The sequence below is a fragment of the Mandrillus leucophaeus genome, unplaced genomic scaffold (assembly GCF_000951045.1).
Source record: "Mandrillus leucophaeus isolate KB7577 unplaced genomic scaffold, Mleu.le_1.0 Scaffold46, whole genome shotgun sequence".
Lineage (NCBI taxonomy): Eukaryota > Metazoa > Chordata > Mammalia > Primates > Cercopithecidae > Mandrillus > Mandrillus leucophaeus.
The window spans coordinates 1,533,847-1,553,334 of record NW_012104920.1 but is presented as its reverse complement, the minus strand read 5'-3'; the positions used below and the strand labels follow the sequence as shown (position 1 = coordinate 1,553,334).

The window sequence follows — 19,488 nt, the reverse complement described above, 5'->3', positions numbered from 1 at the left end:
CACTGCAGCCTTGACCTCCCGGATTCAGGCAGTCCTCCTGCCTTAGCTCCCCAGGTAACTGGGATTACAGGCACGTGGTGCCATCTCGGCTCACTACAGCCTCAGCTTCCTGGGTTCAAGCAGTCCTCCTGCCTTAGCCTCCCAAGTAGCTGGGATTACAGGCACGTGGGATTACAGGCACGTGCCACCATGGCTGGCTAATTTTTGTATTTTTAGTAGAGATGGGGTTTCACCATGTTGCCCAGGCTAGTCTTGAATTCCTGAGCTCAAGCGACTGGCCTGCCGTGGCCCCACAAAGGGCTGGGATTACAAGTGTGAGCCACCATGTCCGGCCAATACTGTAGAATTTAATAGCAACCACTTAGAGCATCCAGACCATGCAGGAGGCTGGAATCTCCAGGGAGCTCTGGATCTAAGCAGGTAGGCAGGGCAGGAAGAGATGTGTGCGAGGGGACAGGGAAAGATGTTTTGGAGGTAAGGCTGACAGATGTGTTGGCGACAGGCTGAGAGGAATGGGCAGGAATTTGGTTTCAGGCCCAAGGCAGTGGGAGCAGAGGCAGCGATGAGAACACAGCAGGTGTGTGTTAGATACAGGGAGAGCTGCATGAGCCTGGAGGACGGTGAGGCGAGACAGGAATGGGGGAGCGCTGCTCTGGGCAAGGGGAGAGGAAGTGGGGCAGGTGTGGGGGCGTCACCTGGTGTGGGGATGACTGCACAGCTCCCTGTTACTCTCCTTCTTTCCCAGCTCCTGAAACTGGGCACTGGTCTCCTGGAAAGTGGGCGCCATTACCTTGCTGCCAGCCGTGCCTTCATTGTCGGCATTTGTGACCTGGCCCACCTGGGTCCACCAGAACCCATGATGGCGGTATACGGAGGGTCTGCATCTGGGTGGGAAGGGGTCTGGGGTGAGGAGGTGATGCTGTGGAAGAGGAGGGCTGGCCTGGGGTCTGCAGGTTCCAGGCCAGAGCGGGGCTGGGCTGTCATCCTAGATAGCCATAGCAGGCTGGGTCTCGAGTCGGGAGGGCGCTGCCACCCCACGCCTGGTACTCTTTCTATGCCTCTGCTTGCCTAGGAGTGTCTGGAAAAATTCACCGTGAGCCTGAACCACAAGCTGGACAGCCATGCGGTAAGTAGGGGAAGGTAGGGATTGCGGGGGTGGTGGCCAGGTTGCCTGTGGTCCTGACCCCAACCTACCAACTTCTTCCCTCAGGAGCTTCTAGATGCCACCCAACACACACTGCAGCAGCAGATCCAGACCCTGGTCAAAGAGTGAGATGGGGCCGGGCGCAGTGGCTCATGCCTGTAATCCCAACACTTTGGGAGGATTGCTTGAGCCCAGGAGTTCGACACCAACCTAGCCAACATGGTGACACTCTGTCTCCACAATAAATACAAAAATTAGGCTGGGCGCGGTGGCTCCACCCCAGTGGTGGAGTTGTGAGATTGGGGGTTTCTGGTGTCCTGACTTCCATCCCAGGGATCTCCTTGGGTTTCCCACATGCAGAGACTAACTGAAAGGACATGAGGGCTTTACCCTGGGAATGCTCTGCTGGGGCAGGTGGGTGTTAGCTGCGATTCTGTGTCATCTTCCCATCCTCAGAGGTCTTCGGGGTTTCCGAGAGGCTCGCCGGGATTTCTGGCGGGGGGCTGAGAGCCTGGAGGCTGCCCTGACCCACAACGCGGAGGTTCCCAGGCGCCGGGCCCAGGAGGCAGAAGAGGCAGGAGCTGCTTTGAGGACGGCGCGAGCTGGCTACCGGGGACGGGCACTGGATTATGCCCTGCAGGTGCCTGCCCCAACCTGTCTTCCTGGGGTACCAGAGCCTCAGGTGTCACCTCGAGGCTGGGGGGTCCCCACTGTGCAGTGGGAAGGGGTGCTGTGTTTTCAAGACTAACCTGGGGTCTTTTTACGTCCTCAGATCAATGTGATTGAGGACAAGAGGAAGTTTGACATCATGGAGTTTGTGAGTTGTGGCGGGGGTGAGGGCAGGGTGGAGAGGAGCCTGCTGCCAGCACAAGGGAAAGGGGAGAGGGGTTCTTCCTCAGACCACCCACTGCCCACCTTGTCCCCCAGGTGCTGCGTTTGGTGGAAGCCCAGGCTACCCATTTCCAGCAGGGCCACGAGGAGCTGAGCCGGCTGTCCCAGTATCGAAAGGAGCTGGGTGCCCAGGTGGGGCCCCCAGGGCACAGCAGGTGGTGGAGGGAGCTTAGGGACTCCTAACTGGGGGGCCTTGGGCATCTGAGATGCCCTTCCTGTGCCCAGTTGCACCAGCTGGTCTTGAATTCCGCACGAGAGAAGAGGGACATGGAGCAGAGACACGTGCTGCTGAAACAGAAGGTGAGGGGGCAGGTGCGGTGGCCCACGACCGTCATCCCAACATGTTGGGAGGCTGAGGTGGGAGGATCGCTTGAGGCCTGGAGTTCAAGATTAGCCTAGGCATCATAGTGAAACTCCATCTCTACAGAAAAATTTAAAATTAGCTGGTGTGGTGGCATGCACCTGTAGTCCTAGCTACTCGGGAGGCTGAGGCGGGAGGATCACTTGAGCCCAAGAGTTCAAGACTGCAGTAGCTATGATCACACGACTGCACTTAAGCCTGGGTGAAAGAACAAGACCCTGTCTCTAAAAATAAATTTTAAAAAATATTTCAACAAGCAAAAAGTGAGGGCTAGGGCTGTGGGCAGGAGGCAGATGCCTATGGCCTTGGTCTCTGCCCATCTCAGTTGCCCTTTGATCCTCTTGTGCCTCCAGGAGCTGGGTGGGGAGGAGCCAGAACCAAGCTTGAGAGAGGGGCCCGGTGGCCTGGTGATGGAAGGACATCTCTTCAAACGGGCCAGCAACGCATTTAAGACCTGGAGCAGGTGAGGAGAGGACACCCCAATCAGCCTACCCCACCCAATTATGTATTTTCGAGTGGTAATAGCACGCTAAGCACTGCAAGGAAAAACGGACGAACCCCCCTGCCTTAGTAGAGTTTACATTCCATCGGCAAAGGCAGACGATAAACCTAGTCAGTAAATTACGGGCTATGTTAGAAAGTGATAGTGCTATAGGAGAAAGATAATAAAGCAAGGAATGTGGGGAGCTGGGTAGGGGTTGCAGTTCTAAATAGCTGGGCAGTGTGGGCTTCATGAGAAGGTAACTTTTGAACAAAGACTTGAAGGATATCTGGGGGAAGAAAGTTCTAGACAGAAGAAAGAGCCAGTGCCAAGGCCCTGAGACAGCTGGGGAGTTGGAAGAGCAGGGTGGTGGCCCTGGGTCTGGACAGAGTGAGGGAGGAGGATGTGTAGGAGATGAAACTGGAGCTAATGGGGGCACGAGTCATTATAGGGCCATGTAGATTTTTGTAGGGATTTGGGGTCTACTCTGAGGGCAATTGGGAGCCGCTATAGGGTTTGGAACAGGATGGCAGCATGCTGTGACTTGACTCCTTCCCCTTCGAGGGCCACTGCTAGCCCATATGGGATCTCTGTGCACATTAGAGAATGGAGCCGCTTCCCCAAGATACTTTTTTTTTTTTCTGTTTTTTGAGATGGGGTGTCACTCTGTTGCCCAGGCTGGAGTGCAGTGGTGCAGTCTTGGCTCACTGCAACCTCCGCCCCCTGAGTTCAAGTGATCCTCCCTCCTCAGCATCCTAAATAGCTGGGACCACAGGTGTGCGCCACCATGCCTGGCTAATTTTTGTATTTTTGATAGAGACAGGGTTTCAGCATGTTGCCCAGGCTGGTCACAAACTCCTGACATCAAGCAATGCGCCTGCCTTGGCCTCCCAAATTGCTGGGATTACAGGCGTGAGCCACGGTACCTGGCCCCCAAGATTCTTTCTTTTCTCTTTTCTTTTTGACAGAGCCTCACTCTGTTGCCCAGCCTGGAGTGCAGTGGTGCGATCTCGGCTCACTGCAACCTACGCTTCCTGGGTTCAAGCAATTCTCCTGCCTCAGCCTCCCAAGTAGGTGGGATTATAGGCGCCTGCCACCATGCCTGGCTAACTTTTGTATTTTTAGTAGAGACGGAGTTCCACCATATTGGTCAGGGTGGTCTCAAACTTCTGACCTTGGGTGATCCACCGCCCTCATTGGCCTCCCAAAGTGCTAGGACTACAGGTGTGAGCCCAGCCTAAATAGTATTTTTTAAATTGTAGCAATAGACATTTTATTAGAAAAATAATTTTACTGCCATCTGCTGGAAAGTTGTCTTCATAACTATATGAAATCTAGATTGTCCAAGATATGACTAAATAGCATCCTTTAGATGTTCCAGGCTGCACAACTGTCCACCCTTCTCTGGAATGTCTCGTGGAACAGTCAGCCCAGGTGTCTCTCCTCTCAGTAAGATCCTCATGGGCAAAGAGCACAGCCTCTCTTCTGTCCCTCATCCTAAAGCTGCCCATGTCTATAATGATTTCCTTCTCTTACAGACGCTGGTTCACCATTCAGAGCAACCAACTGGTTTACCAGAAGAAGTACAAGGTGAGTGGGCCTGGGTCCTGGATGTCTGGGCCCCAGGGAGACTCAGCCCTTGCCTGCAGCTGGACATCTGCCCCCTTATCACCTTATCCTGCCAGGACCCTGTGACTGTGGTGGTGGATGACCTTCGTCTTTGCACAGTGAAACTCTGTCCTGACTCAGAAAGGCGGTTCTGCTTTGAAGTGGTGTCCACCAGCAAGTGAGTGCAATCCCCAGGGGTGATACTCTAATATATCTAAACAGTTGCCAATCTGAAAGGCAGGGCCCACGACAATGGAGGCCCCCCCATGCAGCTCCAGACCTTAATTTAATTCTTTGGTGGCTGTACTGGGGGGCCATTGTGGAAGAGGGTACAGGGTGATGGGGGATATTCAGGAGACTATTACCAACTGGTACAGAAGTCTTTCAATGCAACTGGAACTGGTTGAACACTGGCTGAATCCTGCTCATCCTGCCACTTTGCTTCCCAGGCCTGAGACCCCTCTGCCATCTCCCTCACCCTCCTACCTAGGTCCTGCCTCCTCCAGGCTGACTCAGAGCGCCTCCTGCAGCTGTGGGTCAGTGCTGTGCAGAGCAGCATCGCTTCTGCCTTTAGTCAGGCTCGCCTTGATGACAGCCCCCGGGGTCCAGGCCAGGTAAATTAACCTGGGGGTGCGGAGCCAGGCTGCCCATGGAGATGGAGCACCCCTTACCCTAGGCCACCCTTTCTTCTCTTCAATTCTCCAGGGCTCGGGACACCTGGCCATAGGCTCTGCTGCCACCCTGGGCTGCGGTGGAATGACCAGGGGAAGGGAGCCTGGGGGAGCCGGGCATGTGGTGGCACAGGTCCAGAGTGTGGATGGCAATGCCCAGTGCTGCGACTGCCGGGAGCCAGCCCCAGAGTGGGCCAGCATCAACCTTGGTGTCACCCTCTGCATTCAGTGTTCCGGCATCCACAGGTTACTCCATGAGGCCCAGGCGGGAGCCCCACTCCTTCGGGCCACAGTGCGGCTCCAATAGAGAGCTCATCACACTGGCCCCTCTTCCTTCCCTGTCCTGGCTTCCTCTCTTAGCTTCTGGTTTTGTCACTGGGTACCAGGCCTGGGCCCAAGCCTGTGGGGTGCCAGTTGGACCGAGGTGGGCCTGGCCTCTCTGTGTCCTAGTCTGGCCAGAATTGGGGGATACCCAGAATTTGTTGGCTTGGTTGGAAGAAGTGTGGGGTCAAGGCTGCTGAGGGTGGGGGAGCCAATGAAGACTAGGCAGAGAAACAGTCATGAGGCCTTAGCAAGTGTCTAAGGCCCTTGCCCCCCGCCTCAGTTTGGTGGAAGAGAGGTGACATGGGAGAGGTTGTCCAGGCCAAAGTGTCACTAGAGAAGGGAGGTGGCTGAAGCCTTGAAATGAAACCTAAGGAAGAAGGAATCAGTGACGAGGCAGGGTCCTGCCAGGGCCAGGTCAAGGCTACATGGCCGCAGCTGCCCTGCTTCCTGGGCCAGCACCTCCGCATGGGCCCCTATGCCAGCCTTGCCTCCCAGTGTCTTCAGGAGCAGCAGCAGCTGCCCAGGCCACTGCCCCGCACAGGGCCTGACCCTCCCCTCTGGCCCTCCAGGAGCCTTGGTGTTCACTTCTCCAAAGTCCGGTCTCTGACCCTTGACTCATGGGAGCCAGAACTAGTGAAGGTAACTTGGGGTATTGTGAAGATTGGGGGCAAGAACTTGGGGCAGGGCAAGGACATGGGGGTGCAGGGGCGTGACCCCTGAAGAATCACTCACCCCCACCTTACCTGTCTCTGCCTCTGCCTGGGCCTCCCGAAGCTCATGTGTGAGCTGGGAAATGTCGTCATCAACCAGATCTATGAGGCCCGCGTGGAGGCCATGGCAGTGAAGAAACCAGGGCCCAGCTGCTCCCGGTAATCTTGGGGTTTAGCCTCCCAGGGGAATGGGGGATACCTGGAGCAAGAGGAGGGAAGACTGCGTGCTTCTCCCCTCCCACAGGCAGGAGAAGGAGGCCTGGATTCATGCTAAATATGTGGAGAAGAAGTTCCTGACCAAGCTGCCTGAGATTCGAGGGCGAAGAGGTGGCCGGGGGCCCCCAAGGGGGCAGCCTCCTGTGCCCCCAAAGCCTTCCATCAGGCCCCGGCCAGGGAGCTTGAGATCCAAGCCAGGTATAGGGTTGGCTGGGCATTCACTGAGCACTTGCTGTGTACTTGGCACCGTGCTGGGTCCCGCAGGGAGGCACAGAGTGTGAAGCCCAGGCCCTCCCCTGGAGAATGTCAGAGGGACCAGACTGCCGTTTCAGGGGTTACAGTGGAGTGTGACATGAAGAATGGGAAGGAATGTGGGGCTGGGTGTGGGCAGGCAGGGTAAGGGGTGCCAGCAGCATGAGAAAAGGGGGGGTGGGTTAGGCTGGAGCGGCAGGGGTTGAGAGCTGAGGCTGAGTGTCAGGCAGTCAGCTCACCTGTGTCATCCCAGCAGTTGGGGTGGTTGGACTGGATGAGGTGGTGATGCCGTCTCTCCCCCACACCCTAGGGACTCGTACACATGCATACTCACACTTACACATACCCACGCCTGCACACTCTATTCCCTCCATAGTCCCAAGCTCCCCACCATTTAGAAGAGACATGTCCCGTTATAGCATCCGGGCACTGTGCTGAGGGTTTTCTTCCCAGACTCGGAGCTGCTTCCCCCTAAAAGAACCAAATCCCCCGAACAGAGCCCCCCTCTGAGGACCTGGGAAGCCTGCACCCCGGGGCCTTGCTGTTTCGAGCGTCTGGGCATCCTCCATCTCTTCCCACCATGGCCGATGCCCTTGCCCACGGAGCTGATGTCAACTGGGTCAATGGGGGCCAAGAGAATGCCACGCCGCTGATCCAGGCTACAGCTGCTGTGAGAGCCCTGCCCACCTCCCCACCCCACCCTAGGGCTCTGACACCTACTCCTGACTCTAGGCCCTGCCCTTACCTCCTCTTCCCACCACCTGTTCCCTAGGGTCTCCACCCATAGAGAGACACCAGCAACAGAGACTGGCTGCTAAGAGTGTGTGATTTGGAGGCAGAGAACCTGAGTTTGAACCCAGGCTCTCACCCCTTACAGGAGACTTTTAACAATCTGTCTCATCTGTAAAATAGTAACATGCCTCATAAGCGTGTACTACAGATTTATATGTGAATACATGCAAAGAGCTGGAGTCAAGCCTGAGTTAGCTATAACCCCTTCTACACTCCTGATTAACACACCCCACCCTCCCATTCTCTGAACTGGCACCGCCCTAAGACATCTTGAAATCCACCACTAGGGATGCCACCCTCAACCCCCCTTCTCGATTTCTCCGTGCAGAATTCTCTTATGGCCTGTGAGTTTCTCCTCCAGAACGGGGCGAATGTGAACCAAGCAGACAGTACGGGCCGGGGCCCGCTGCACCACGCAACCATTCTTGGCCACACAGGGTAGGGATGACAGCCATGGGGAGGAAGGCTGGGAGGAGTTGGGTGGCCGGCTGACCCTGGCTCTTCTCTCCAGGCTCGCCTGCCTGTTCCTGAAACGGGGGGCTGATCTGGGGGCTCGAGACTCTGAAGGCAGGGACCCTCTGACCATCGCCATGGAAACAGCCAACGCTGACATCGTCACCCTGTGAGAATGCCTGAAGGGGAGGGGCTGGCTGGCGCTGGAGCCCCACCACCCCCCGCCCACTTTCGGGTGGGCGGGGCTGATGCAGAAACAGGAGCCTGCCCGGTGGGGCCTGGGGAAGGGCTGGGCCAGCGCCTGGGCCAGGCTCAAGAAAGGCTGCGCCAAGTGTGCATTGGGGCGTGGAGTAGAAGGCAGGCGGGAGGGCGGGCAGGGTGCGAGGACGCTTGGCTCACCCTGAGAGGCGTCATTCGCCCATCAACATTGCCGTCAGGCATCTTTTTAGCACTAGACGTGACCCCGGGTGGGCAGATGAACGAACGCAACCCAGCTCAAAGAATGGGAAGTTGGCGGGGGAGGTGAGGATAGTGTTGGTTTTTTTTTTTTTTGAGACGACTTTTTTTTTTGAGACGGAGTCTCACTCTGTCGCCCACTTTAGAGTGCAGTGTTGCGATCTCGGCTCACTGCAACCTCCGCCTCCCGGGTTCAAGCGATTCTCCTGCCTCAGCCTCCCGAGTAGCTGGGACTACAGGCGCCCGCCACCACACCCGGCTAATTTTTTGTATTTTTAGTAGAGACAGGGTTTCACCATGTTGGCCAGGACGGTCTCGATCTCCTGACTTCGTGATCCACCTGCCTCGGCCTCCCAAAGTGTTGGGATTACAGGCGTGAGCCACCCCGCCCGGCCAAGGATAGTGTCGTTCATGTCTTAATTCCCTTCCCTTCAGGCTACGACTGGCAAAGATGAGGGAAGCTGAAGCGGCCCAGGGGCAGGCAGGTAAAGAATACACCCACCCTACCCGCCAGGCCCAACACCTGAACTCTGGGCTTCTGGTCCACGGTGACCTCTCTCCCTAGTGCCCAACTGCATTCATTCCGTTATTCAACAAACGCGTATTGGGCGCATGCGACATGCCAGGCCCTGGCAAGGCATGGGCGCTGGCGCGGTGCTCGCGGCGCGCACGTTCCCATCCAGGCTCGGAGCGCGAGGTCCCCAGGCGGCCCCCAAACGCGGGACCCTGCCCTTCTGCATTGGGGCCCAGCCGCCTCCCGGCCTTTCCTCCCTCCCCTAGGAGATGAGACGTATCTTGACATCTTCCGCGACTTCTCCCTCATGGCGTCAGATGACCCGGAGAAGCTGAGCCGGCGCAGTCACGACCTCCACACGCTGTGACCCCAGGCCCTAAGGGTCTGCGCCTCCCTCCCCTCCCCGTCACCGGGCCCTCTGCCATTAAAGCTTCCGTGCTTCGCTCTTCCCTTCTGGTTCACTTCTTGGGCGCCACCTTTGGACCCGTAGGGTGTTGGGCGCTGAGGCTCCTGGGGTGCGGGGAGCGGCTGGGGGTTTGCGACCTCGAGTCCAGCAAGGGGCGACTCCAGGGAGCGAGGCGGCAGCTTCGGCCGCGACCCGAGCGCCGGGCGTTGCGGGGCGGGGGCTCTTGGGCTGGGGCGACGTGGCCAGCCCAGTCCTGCCGAGGGGTGGGGCCGACCCTGGGGCTCTCTGGCCCCGCTGCCGCCGCGGAGAGAGCGCGCCCGGGCCACCCCGGCTGGAAGGCATCCCCGGAATGCGGCGGCTCAGCACCCGCCCCCTCGGGAATTCCCCGGGGGAGCCGCTGGGAGGGACGCTGCTCCCGGGCCGGGACGGCCGGGCCTCGGGCTCTGAGCGGTGGGGTTAGAGGCTCCAGCCCCGCCGAGTTGCAGACGTGAGGTCGAGCACACCTGTAGGGGCGGCGGGGAGGTCGCGGCCACATCCGGGGCGACATGCCTGAGTCACCCCGTCCCGCCAGCATCTGCCAGTCCAGCCAGTCCGCCCAGTCTCTCGCGTCCGAGACTCGCCTCCAGCCTCCCGCCTCCGCCAGAGCAGCGCGAGCCTCGCGGGGGCGGGGGCGGGGCGCCAAGGGGCGGGGCTGTCTCTTAAAGGGCCCCGGGCCGCTGCCCTTAGGCCACTTCCTGGGGGCGGAGAGGGCCTCAGCGGCTGCGGCGACACCCAGGGAAGGCGGCGCGGCCGGGTCCCGAGACTCCTGGCTGTTTCCATCAGAGCCCTCGGACACTCCCAGCCCGGGCTGAGCACACGCATCGTCACTCCCCGGCGGATATAAGGGGGCTCCGCCATCAGCTCCCGTCAGTTCCCTATCCATCTCCTGGGACCCGCGCCGGCAGCCAGGCCAGGCCTCTGAGTGGCCCCAGAGCCCTGGGGAACTCGTCCACGGCGGCAGCGATCTGCCCGGGGTCTCGGAAACCAGCTCTTCGGAGTCGGCCCTGTGCTCGCCACCGTCATCTGCTGGTTGGATTCCGGAAACCCACTGTCTGAAGATCACAGAGGGGTGTCGCTGACCACCTCAAATCGGATACGTCCAAACCTCAAGCTCCCTTCTCCTCTCTGGCTGCCCTCTGCTCTTTCAATCTCTTCTCTCAACCCTTTGGGGATTTCTGTGTCCTGAGACGAGCTCCCCATCCACCACCAAAGTAGCTGGGGTGAGCCCCAAACCTTACGGCGTGTGCTCCACCTGTGCCTCCAACCCAGCGAATCTGACAGCTTCGACCCAATTCTGCACACACCCAGGAAGTTGTGCCTTTTCTTTTCTTTCGGTGTCTCCTGTGCTTCCCAAAATTTCTCCTCCTCCTGTGCCCTCTTCGCCCCCCTCCTTTGGGGGCCCCGTGACCCTGAATGTGGGGGGCACGCTATATTCCACCACTTTGGAGACCCTGACCCGCTTCCCAGACTCCATGCTGGGGGCCATGTTTAGGGCCGGCACCCCCATGCCTCCTAACCTCAATCCGCAAGGAGGCGGCCACTACTTCATCGACCGGGATGGCAAGGCCTTCCGGCACATCCTCAATTTCCTGAGGCTGGGCCGCCTGGACCTCCCCCGCGGGTACGGAGAGACAGCGCTGCTCAGGGCAGAGGCTGACTTCTACCAGATCCGGCCCCTCCTGGACGCGCTGCGGGAACTGGAGGCCTCTCGGGGGACCCCCGCACCCACAGCTGCCCTGCTCCACGCAGATGTCGATGCCAGCCCCCGCCTGGTGCACTTCTCTGCTCGCCGGGGACCCCATCACTATGAGCTGAGCTCCGCCCAGGTGGACACCTTCCGAGCCAACCTCTTCTGCACCGACCCGGAGTGTCTAGGTGCTTTGCGGGCCCGATTTGGTGTGGCCAGTGGGGACAGGGCAGAGGGGAGCCCACATTTTCATCTGGAGTGGGCCCCCCGCCCCGTGGAACTCCCCGAGGTGGAGTATGGGAGACTGGGGCTGCAGCCGCTGTGGACTGGGGGGCCAGGAGCGCGGCGGGAGGTGGTGGGCACGCCGAGCTTCCTGGAGGAGGTGCTGCGGGTGGCTCTCGAGCACGGCTTCCGCCTAGACTCTGTCTTCCCCGACCCCGAAGACCTGCTCAACTCCCGGTCTCTGCGCTTTGTCCGGCACTGAGGACTCTTCTCAGTTTGATTGTGGGGAGGAGAGAGAACGGGGTACTGGCACCTCTGAAGCCTCTTTCCAGCTCTGCTTCGGGAGCTATGAGAGTCGGGGTCCTCCTGCACCTGACTGGAGCTCAGATGTGGGCAGGAATTCCCAAACCTGGCCCAGCAAGGACTCACAAAGGATCCAGAAGGTCTCGACCTGTGCTGACCCTGGGAGGGTAGGGAAGGTTCTCTTGGCTTGTTCTCACCTAAGGCTGGGGACCTCCAGTCTCTCCTTGATCTGGATCTCAGTGTTTAAGGGCCTGGAAAAGAGGGGAACATCTCTTTACCCAGACCAGACCTGGCAAAACCCTGGAAGGATATTGAGGTCTGGGGAAAAGGGAGGACTTCGCATTTCCCCAGTGCGGTCTCTGGGACCATGGCTTCTCCTCCTGAAGCTGGGTGGCCTGGCCTGGCCTGACCAATGAGAGGCCAGAGCACTCTGGAACATGGGAAGAGGAATTCTTTGCTGTGTTCCAAGCCACCTACTGAGGGAGGTGGAAAGGCCACAACCCACCCTAGGTTGATGCACGGGAGCTAGGAGAGTGCCCACGGCAATGGGGCTGGAGCATCCCTCATCTGGAAGAATCCTCTACTGATGGCAGGGCTGGCCAGCGGGAAGAGGGCAGTATTTGTTGGGTCCTGGCCTTCCCTCATGTGTGCGTGCATTTCAGCCCGTGTGTCTGACTGATGTATAGGTCCGTGGCATCCTGGTTCCTATCTGTGTTGCTGACTACAGTGTCTGTGATGTCTGCATGTCCAGGCCTGTTTGGGGTTGCCTAGTCGACTCTTCTGGCACAGGGTGTGTCTGTGGTATACCTGTGAGGTGGCTGACAATTAGTAGTTTAATCACAGGGTGTGTGTGTGTGTTTATGTGCACGCATGTATATGCATCACCACGTAGCCAGGAGGGGCCTGTTGGGGTTTGGGTCACTGGGATCTTCCCGGTGAGAGGTAAGAGAAGTCACTGGGCTTAGCTGGGCCTCTGAGGCCTGTATGGAACTCTTGGTTGCTGAGGCAACCGTGGGCCTGTTGCTAGGAGATAGCTGGGGAAGGCCCAAGGCTGCCCAGGGCAGAGAGAGGAGATGAAGAGTTTGGGACAGTGGGGGAGGAGATGGGAAAGGATGGGATTTCTGGGTCCCAGAGCGGGTGGGATACTCATGCACAGCTTCTTCACTGGGGGGGCACGCATTATTTCTCACTGGTCATGATTTACGAGAGAAAAATAAAACTGCTTTTGGAACCACAAATTTGTGAAGGCTGTTGAGGGCCAGGTTGGGGGTGCTGTCCCCTCACAACAGAAGCCCTGTTTTCTCTGCCCGTCGCCTGCTGGAGATGTCTTCTGGACCCCAGTTCCTTGAGCCCCAGCTTTACCCTAGCTGAGGATGGGCAGTGCCATTGTTCTGGAACACTCTAGAACCTCCAGGCAAGGGCTGGAGCCAGGGCTGCAGAGCATTCCTCGGCCCAGCTGGGGCAGCCCCGCCCCATCCCCCAGTGGTCCTCATGTGGAGGCTGGCACTAGGCGGGGTTTTCCTGGCAGCCGCCCAGGCTTGTGTCTTCTGCCGCCTCCCAGCCCACGACTTGTCAGGCCGCCTGGCTCGGCTCTGCAGCCGAATGGAGGCCGGGCAGAAGGAATGTGGGGCCTCCCCGGACTTCTCGGCCTTTGCCTTAGGTAGGATCAGACATCCAGGGATGGGTCCGGCAAGCACTCACCCCCATACCCCCAGAGGGTGGCGTGTGACCTCCCAGCTGTGCCCTCCGTCTGTGGCCCTTTCTGGACATGCTGGCCTCTCTCTCTGAGAGAGCTCCATATCTGGGAAAGTCAGGAGAGACCCCAGAACCTGAGTTGGTGAGGGAGTCGCTGGTCCTTGCCCATCTCCACAGATGAGGTGTCCATGAACAAAGTCACAGAGAAGACTCACAGAGTCCTGAGGGTCATGGGTGAGGTCAAGGGGAAAGAGTGACCTAGGGGCTTGGGAGGACACCAAGGAGAGGGGTAGGTGACAGGGGCTGGGGTGGGAGGGGAAGGGTGGAGGGGCAGAGACAGGAGGGCTGATCAGGGAGGGGGCTGGGTGAAGGGAGGGGGCACTGGCCCCATCGAGGCCCAGGGCAACGGAGCTGCTCTCTGCCTCCCCAGAGATCAAAGAGGTTCTCTCCTCACTCCCTTCATATTGGAGTTGGCTTCGAAAGATCAAGCTCCCTGAGTACACCAGGGAAGGTACCGACACGGGATGGGCCTCAAGGGGAGCCTAGCGTCTTAGCCAAAGGGATGTGTGGTGAGCAGCTCATCCACGCACACCCTCACCCCTTCCTTGTCTTTCATTTCAGCTCTCTGTCCCCCTGCCTGCCGTGAGTAGGAAAGGAAAGGGGTAGTAAGGACCTGGGGCCTGCAGGGTGTCAGAGGAGGGCCTGGCAGCTGCAGGAAGAAGCTGGGTACCAGGCAGGGTGGAGGCCCGGCCTCCCCTCCCCAGCGTTGCCTCTGCTGTCTCCTGCAGGGGGCAGCACCACGCTGTACAACTGCTCCACCTGCAAGGGGATGGAGGCGTCCTGCTGGCCCCGAAAGCGCTGCTTCCCAGGTCCTCACGCCCACCCTGGCCCCGCCCCACCTTGCCCAGATCCCTGAGCCCTTGGGCTCCCCCGTCGGTGAGTGTGCGTTCCAGAATCATTCACTGCCTCCTGGGTTCCCTGCAGGAAGTCAGGATCTTTGGGAAGCCCAGATTCTGCTCCTGTCCGTCTTTGGAGCTGTCCTGCTTCTGGGTGTTCTGAGTCTCCTGGTGGAGTGAGTTTTGGGATAAGGACAGGAATCCTACCCTACCCAGTGCCTTCCACCGCCCACCCTCCCTCCCTCTGTCCCTCCCAGGCCCCTCCCATAGGCTTCCCATTCTCCGTCTTCCCTCAGGTCCCACCACCTCCAAGCAAAAAGTGGCTTGTGAAGACGCTGAACGCCTCCCAGCCTCCAGCTCTAAGGAGTATGCACTCACAACTTCTACATCCCTTGGAGGAGAACCAGCCAACCCCTTAGTCCTAGCTCCAAAAACAGTCTCCAGACCCTGAAACCCAGACATCCCTGCTTCTGGTTGGTGAGATAATGAAAAACAAGAAAATCCCCAAAAACCCAGACCCCCCACAATCCCAGTGTCAGACGGCTTCCCAGGAACCCAGGCACCCACAGCTGGAAAGTTCCCCCCCTCCAGCCCTCAACCAATCACACAGCTGTCAACAATGCCAGGAAAATATCTACAGAAGGAAAGAATCCCCTACGCCACTCCCACCACACCCACACCCCCTTCTGCCTGTTCCGGGAAAGCGGGGGCATCTGCCCCAGAAGCTATTCCAGGCCCTCCTATGACTGATTAGGAATCCGGGAACGCGTGTTCTGGAAAACTCACCCCGCTAGAGTGAGATCACGTCGGTGGGTTCGCGGGCATGCCCTCCCTCCATCGTGTTAACAGTTTCAAACCCTGACCTCCCTCCGAGGCCTCCGTCCTGCCGCCTAACTAAACTTGCTGTTCGTGGCCTCTGCCTTTGCCTAGCCTCTGTCTGCAACTGGGGAGGGCAGGGGAAGGATGGGAGGCTCTCAGAGTAGCACAGTGGTTCTCAGATGGGGGTGATTTTGCACCCCGGTAGACATTTTGCAACATCTGGAGTCGTTTTGTTTTAACTGGGGGGATGAACTACTGATCTCTGGTGGGTAGAGACTAGAGATGCTGCTAACCATCCCGCAATGCATAGGAAAGTCCCCACAGCAAAGAATTATCCCGTCCAAAATGTCAGTGTTTACCAGGAAAGGGAGACAGGAAAAAAAAAAAAAAAAAAAGAAGAAGAAGAAGAAAGAAAGGAAAGAAAGAAAAGAAAGACACAAAATGTCAGAGCATGGTTGAGAAACCCTGGTGTTTGGTCCCTTTCCTATCAGGAGTTTTTGGTTTGGGAGTGGGACATGGGACATGGAACATGAGAAGAGAGGTCTGTTGCCAACCACAAGGCACAGTCTGAGTGCCTAGGCCTGGCAGGGATCCCAGCCCAGGGGTTTTCAAACTGGATACCTCGAGGCTCCAGGGTAAGCGTTCTCAGCCAGCTGCGTATCAGAGCCACCTGGGCAGCCTTAAAACTTGCTGTGCTTTGGCCCCATCTCCAGAGATTCTGGAATAAATGGTCCTATATGGGGCCTTGGTTAGTGTAACCCACAGCCAGGGTTAGAATCATTGTTCCGGGGTGCCCAGAAAGGCCCTAAGGATAGGAAGAAGAACTCCTACCCCTTCCACAGTAGTACCTCTCTCTCTCTCTTTTTTTTTTTTTTTTTTTTGTTTTGAGACGGAATTTCGCTCTTGTTGCCCAGGCTGGAATGCAATAGCACGATCTTGGCTCACTGCCACCTCCACCTCCCAGGTTCAAACGATTCTCCTGCCTCAGCCTCACAAGTAGCTGGGATTACAGGTGCCTGCCACCACGCCCGGCTAATTTTTGTATTTTTAGTAGAGACAGGGTTTCACCATGTTGGCCAGGCTGGTGGCAAACTCCTGACCTCAGGTGATCCACCCACCTCGGCCTCCTAAAGTGCTGGGATTAAGGCGTGAGCCACTGCACCTGGCCGTACCTCTCCCTTTTTTCCAATATATTTTTTTCACAAATTATTATTATTATTATTATCATTATTTTGAGACAGAGTCTCACTCCGTTGCTCAGGCTGGAGTGCAGTGGTTCGATCTCAGCTCACTGCAACCTCTGCCTCCTGGGTTCAATCGATTCTCCTGCCTCAGCCTCCTGAGTAACTGGGATTACAGGCATGCACCACCATGCCCGGCTAACTTTTATATTTTAGTAGAGATGTGGTTTCGCCATGTTGGCCAGGCTGGTCTCAAACTCCTGACCTCAGGTGATCCTCCTGCCTCGGCCTCCCAAAGTGCTGGGATTACAGGCATGAGCCACATGCCTGGGTAATTTTTTTAGTACTTTTAATGGAGATGGGGTTTTACCGTGTTGGCCAGGTTGGTCAGGAACTCCTGACCTCGAGTGATCCGCCTGCCTTGGCCTCCCAAAGTGCTGGGATTACAGGCATGAGCCACCATGCGTGGTCAGTCCTGCCCAGTTTTCAAGGATCTCTATCCTGTCTGTCCCATCCTTCCATAGCCCCAGCCCACCCAGAACCCTCTCACAGTGGACCCCAGTCTCCCAGAGGCGCCACCAGACTGCCTGCTCCCGTGGAATGCACTTTACCCTCAGCGGCCACGCTGGCCTCCCTGAAAACTTCCACACTGCTCACAACCCCCAGCCCTGCATCAAATGATGATCAAGAATTTGGGCTTTGGAGTTGGGCTACCTGGTTTCAATCAAATCCTGGCTTTGTCTCTTACTGGATCATGGGCAAGTTATTTAACCTCTCTGTGCCTGTTTTCTCATATTTTATCTATATATTTATTTTTTGAGATGGAGTCTCACTCTGTCGCCCAGTCTGGAGTGCAGTGGCGCAATCTCCACTCACTGCAACCTCTGCCTCCCGGGTTCAAGCGATTCTCCTGCCTCAGCCTCCAGAGTAGCTGGGACTACAGTCTCCCAGCACCACGCTGGGCTAATTTTTTATGTTTTTAGTAGAGACGGTGTTTTACTATGTTAGCTGGCATGGTCTCGAACTCCTGACCTCAGGTGATCCGCCTGCCTCAGCCTCCCAAAGTGCTGGGATTACAGGTGTGAGCCACCGCACCTGGCCGCCTCATCTTTTAAATGCAGTAAATGTATTTTATTGACTCTATATAACGTTTTAAATCTGTTTACATTTGAACATCTCTGAAGTCAGAATGCATCTTAAACTGAAGGTATGCCATGGCTTAATGGATAGTATTTTTTTCTTAGTATATAAAATAATGGTATATCAGCAGGGCACGGTGGCTCACAACTGTAAAACCAGCACTTTGGGAGGCCAAGGCAGGTGGATTACTTGAGGTCAGGAATTCAAGACCAGCTGAAAAACATGATAAACCTCCATCTCTCCTAAAAATACAAAAATTAGCCAGGCGTGGTAGCAGGTGCCTGTAATCCCAGCTGCTCAGGAGGCTGAGGCAGAGGAATCGCTTGAACCTGAGAGGCAGAGGTTGCAGTGAGCTGAGATTATGCCACTGTACTCCAGCCTGGGCAATAGAGCGAGATTCCGTCTCAAAAATAAATAAATAAATAAATAAATTTAAATATTAAAAAATTAAATAAAATAATGGTATATATTACAATTGATGATATATTACAATTCATGATAAATTCAATGAAATTCAGTAGTAGTTACTTTATGGGATTGCTGTGAAGTCTAAATAAGCTAATATAAAATGCTTGGGGCCAGGCACAGTGGCTCACACCTGTAATCCCGGCATGTTGGGAAGCCAAGGCAAGAGGATCGCTTGAGCCCAGGGGTTTGAGACCAGCCTAGGCAACATAGTGAGACCCCATCTCTACAAAAGAAATTAAAAATTAGTGGGGTGTGTTGGCTGGGCACGGTGGCTCATGCCTATAATCCGAGCACTTTGGGAGGCCAAGGTGGGTAGATCACGAAGTCAGGAGTTCAAGACCAGCCTGACCAACATGGTGAAACCCTGTCTCTACTAACAATACAAAAATTAACTGGGCATGGTGGCACATGCCTATAATCCCAGCTACTTGGGAGGCTGAGGCAGGAGAATTGCTTGAACCTGGGAGGCGGAGGTTGCAGTGAGCAGAGATGGCGCCACTGCACTCCAGCCTAGGGGATAGAGCAAGACTCCGTCTCAAAGAAAACAAAAAAAATATAGCTGGGTGTGATGGCACATGCCTGTGGTCCCAGCTACTCAGGAGGCTGAGGTGGGAAGATCGCTTGAGCCTAGGAAGTCGAAGCTGAAGTGAGCTGAGATCACACCACTGCACTCCAGGTTAGGTGACAGAGTGAGACCCTGTCTTAAAAAAGAAAGAAAGAAAGAAAGAAAGAAACACAAACTCCAACAATCTCTTGTGCCACATGCTTATGAAGAGCTTACTAGGGGAATGTATATCACAAGGGTTCAGAGAAGGGACTGGGGTTGTCAGGGACACAACCTGGAGGCTGCCATGTGCTAAACACTGTGGAAACAAAGATAAACCATTAGGTGGCCAGGCACAGTGGCTCATGCCTGTAATCCCAGGTACCTGTAATCCCGGCTACTCTGGAGGCTGAGGCAGGAGAATCTATTGAACCCAGGAGGAGGGGGTTACAGTGAGCCAAGATTGCGCCACTGCACTCTAGCCTGGGTGATGGAGCGAGACTCGGTCTCGAAAACAAACAAACAAAAAACCTGTTAGCTGGGGGTTTAATAGGGCAGGGCATGGTTCGGAGGGAAGATGGATTGGTAAAGAAACAGCACCACCTTGATGTGACACAGCTGAGGGACATCTAGAGAAGGGACCCCCCCAGGGGCTCAGAGAAGGATTCTCAGAAGAGGTTGTGCCTGAGCCAAAGGAGAAAGACATCCCAGGTATAAGGACAAGCCTGGGCAATGAGAGATGAAAAAGCAGGAGGTGTTTGGGCAGCTACAGGTGATTCAGTGTGGCCGTGGGGGATGCGTTGGGTGGGCAGTGCTGAGAAAGAAAGCCACAGGGACGTGTGGGGGCCAGATTCCAGGAAGTATTATACAGGTAGGTCACTTGCTAACCGATGAGAAGCAGGCATGTGGGCATGGCAGGAAGAGAAGAAGGAAGAGAATGGCCAGGATACAGTTGGCACTGCCATGAAGCGCCATAGAGTTCTCAGAGGGGTGACGGGCTCAGGGAGGAAGGTGAGCTTGAACATACAGAATCTGAGATGCCCAGGCAGGGGCATTCAAGTGGAGATTCCAGGTAGGGCTACCTTTGAACAGCTCTGGCCTGAGGAGCAGATAGAACAAGTGGGAGCTACTGATGGAGAGCCCTGAATGTCAGGGTAAATAGAGGCCAGGCCAGGCGCGGTGGCTTACCTCCGTAATCCCAGCACTTTGGGAGGC

General features: G+C 56.6%; 3 protein-coding genes across 4 annotated transcripts in view; all 3 read left to right on the top strand.

Annotated features, from left to right (window-relative positions):
* The window catches only part of ACAP1 (ArfGAP with coiled-coil, ankyrin repeat and PH domains 1), a 16,590-nt gene extending 7,268 nt beyond the window's left edge, over positions 1-9,322 (top strand). The window contains exons 3-22 of the mRNA XM_011994596.1: positions 746-865; positions 1,073-1,126; positions 1,211-1,269; positions 1,601-1,784; positions 1,917-1,961; positions 2,072-2,167; positions 2,261-2,335; positions 2,750-2,859; positions 4,416-4,467; positions 4,563-4,663; positions 4,976-5,099; positions 5,191-5,402; positions 6,050-6,119; positions 6,255-6,349; positions 6,435-6,604; positions 7,156-7,328; positions 7,779-7,888; positions 7,962-8,072; positions 8,795-8,844; positions 9,140-9,322. Coding sequence (XP_011849986.1) covers positions 746-865; positions 1,073-1,126; positions 1,211-1,269; positions 1,601-1,784; positions 1,917-1,961; positions 2,072-2,167; positions 2,261-2,335; positions 2,750-2,859; positions 4,416-4,467; positions 4,563-4,663; positions 4,976-5,099; positions 5,191-5,402; positions 6,050-6,119; positions 6,255-6,349; positions 6,435-6,604; positions 7,156-7,328; positions 7,779-7,888; positions 7,962-8,072; positions 8,795-8,844; positions 9,140-9,240 — 2,112 coding nt within the window. The 3' untranslated portion in view covers positions 9,241-9,322. The remainder of the gene's footprint in view (positions 1-745; positions 866-1,072; positions 1,127-1,210; positions 1,270-1,600; positions 1,785-1,916; positions 1,962-2,071; positions 2,168-2,260; positions 2,336-2,749; positions 2,860-4,415; positions 4,468-4,562; positions 4,664-4,975; positions 5,100-5,190; positions 5,403-6,049; positions 6,120-6,254; positions 6,350-6,434; positions 6,605-7,155; positions 7,329-7,778; positions 7,889-7,961; positions 8,073-8,794; positions 8,845-9,139) is intronic.
* A 419-nt stretch (positions 9,323-9,741) lies between these two features.
* On the top strand, positions 9,742-12,768 carry KCTD11 (potassium channel tetramerization domain containing 11). The gene has a single exon (XM_011994595.1). The coding sequence runs from the start codon at positions 10,791-10,793 to the stop codon at positions 11,487-11,489; it is 699 nt and encodes a 232-aa protein (XP_011849985.1). The 5' UTR covers positions 9,742-10,790; the 3' UTR covers positions 11,490-12,768.
* A 190-nt stretch (positions 12,769-12,958) lies between these two features.
* Positions 12,959-15,034, top strand: TMEM95 (transmembrane protein 95). 2 transcript variants are annotated; one of them, XM_011994593.1, is made up of 7 exons: positions 12,959-13,190; positions 13,403-13,459; positions 13,656-13,736; positions 13,847-13,867; positions 14,014-14,094; positions 14,218-14,297; positions 14,418-15,034. In XM_011994593.1, exons 1-7 carry the CDS (start codon positions 13,022-13,024, stop codon positions 14,538-14,540), a joined length of 612 nt encoding a protein of 203 aa, XP_011849983.1. In that variant the 5' UTR covers positions 12,959-13,021; the 3' UTR covers positions 14,541-15,034. The 2 variants fall into 2 exon arrangements, with proteins under 2 accessions (XP_011849983.1, XP_011849984.1); XM_011994594.1 differs by having other exon boundaries at positions 13,001-13,190; positions 14,210-14,297; positions 14,418-14,515.
* The last annotated feature ends 4,454 nt before the right edge of the window (positions 15,035-19,488 follow it).

Bases quoted from the DNA above. Each gene is read 5' to 3' on its own strand.
- TMEM95 (XM_011994593.1), top strand. From the start codon at position 13,022: ATGTGGAGGCTGGCACTAGGCGGGGTTTTCCTGGCAGCCGCCCAGGCT. The intron at 13,191-13,402 runs GTAGGATCAGAC...CCATCTCCACAG, and splicing joins CTTCTCGGCCTTTGCCTTAG to ATGAGGTGTCCATGAACAAA. The intron at 13,737-13,846 runs GTACCGACACGG...CTTTCATTTCAG, and splicing joins CCCTGAGTACACCAGGGAAG to CTCTCTGTCCCCCTGCCTGC.
- KCTD11 (XM_011994595.1), top strand. From the start codon at position 10,791: ATGCTGGGGGCCATGTTTAGGGCCGGCACCCCCATGCCTCCTAACCTC.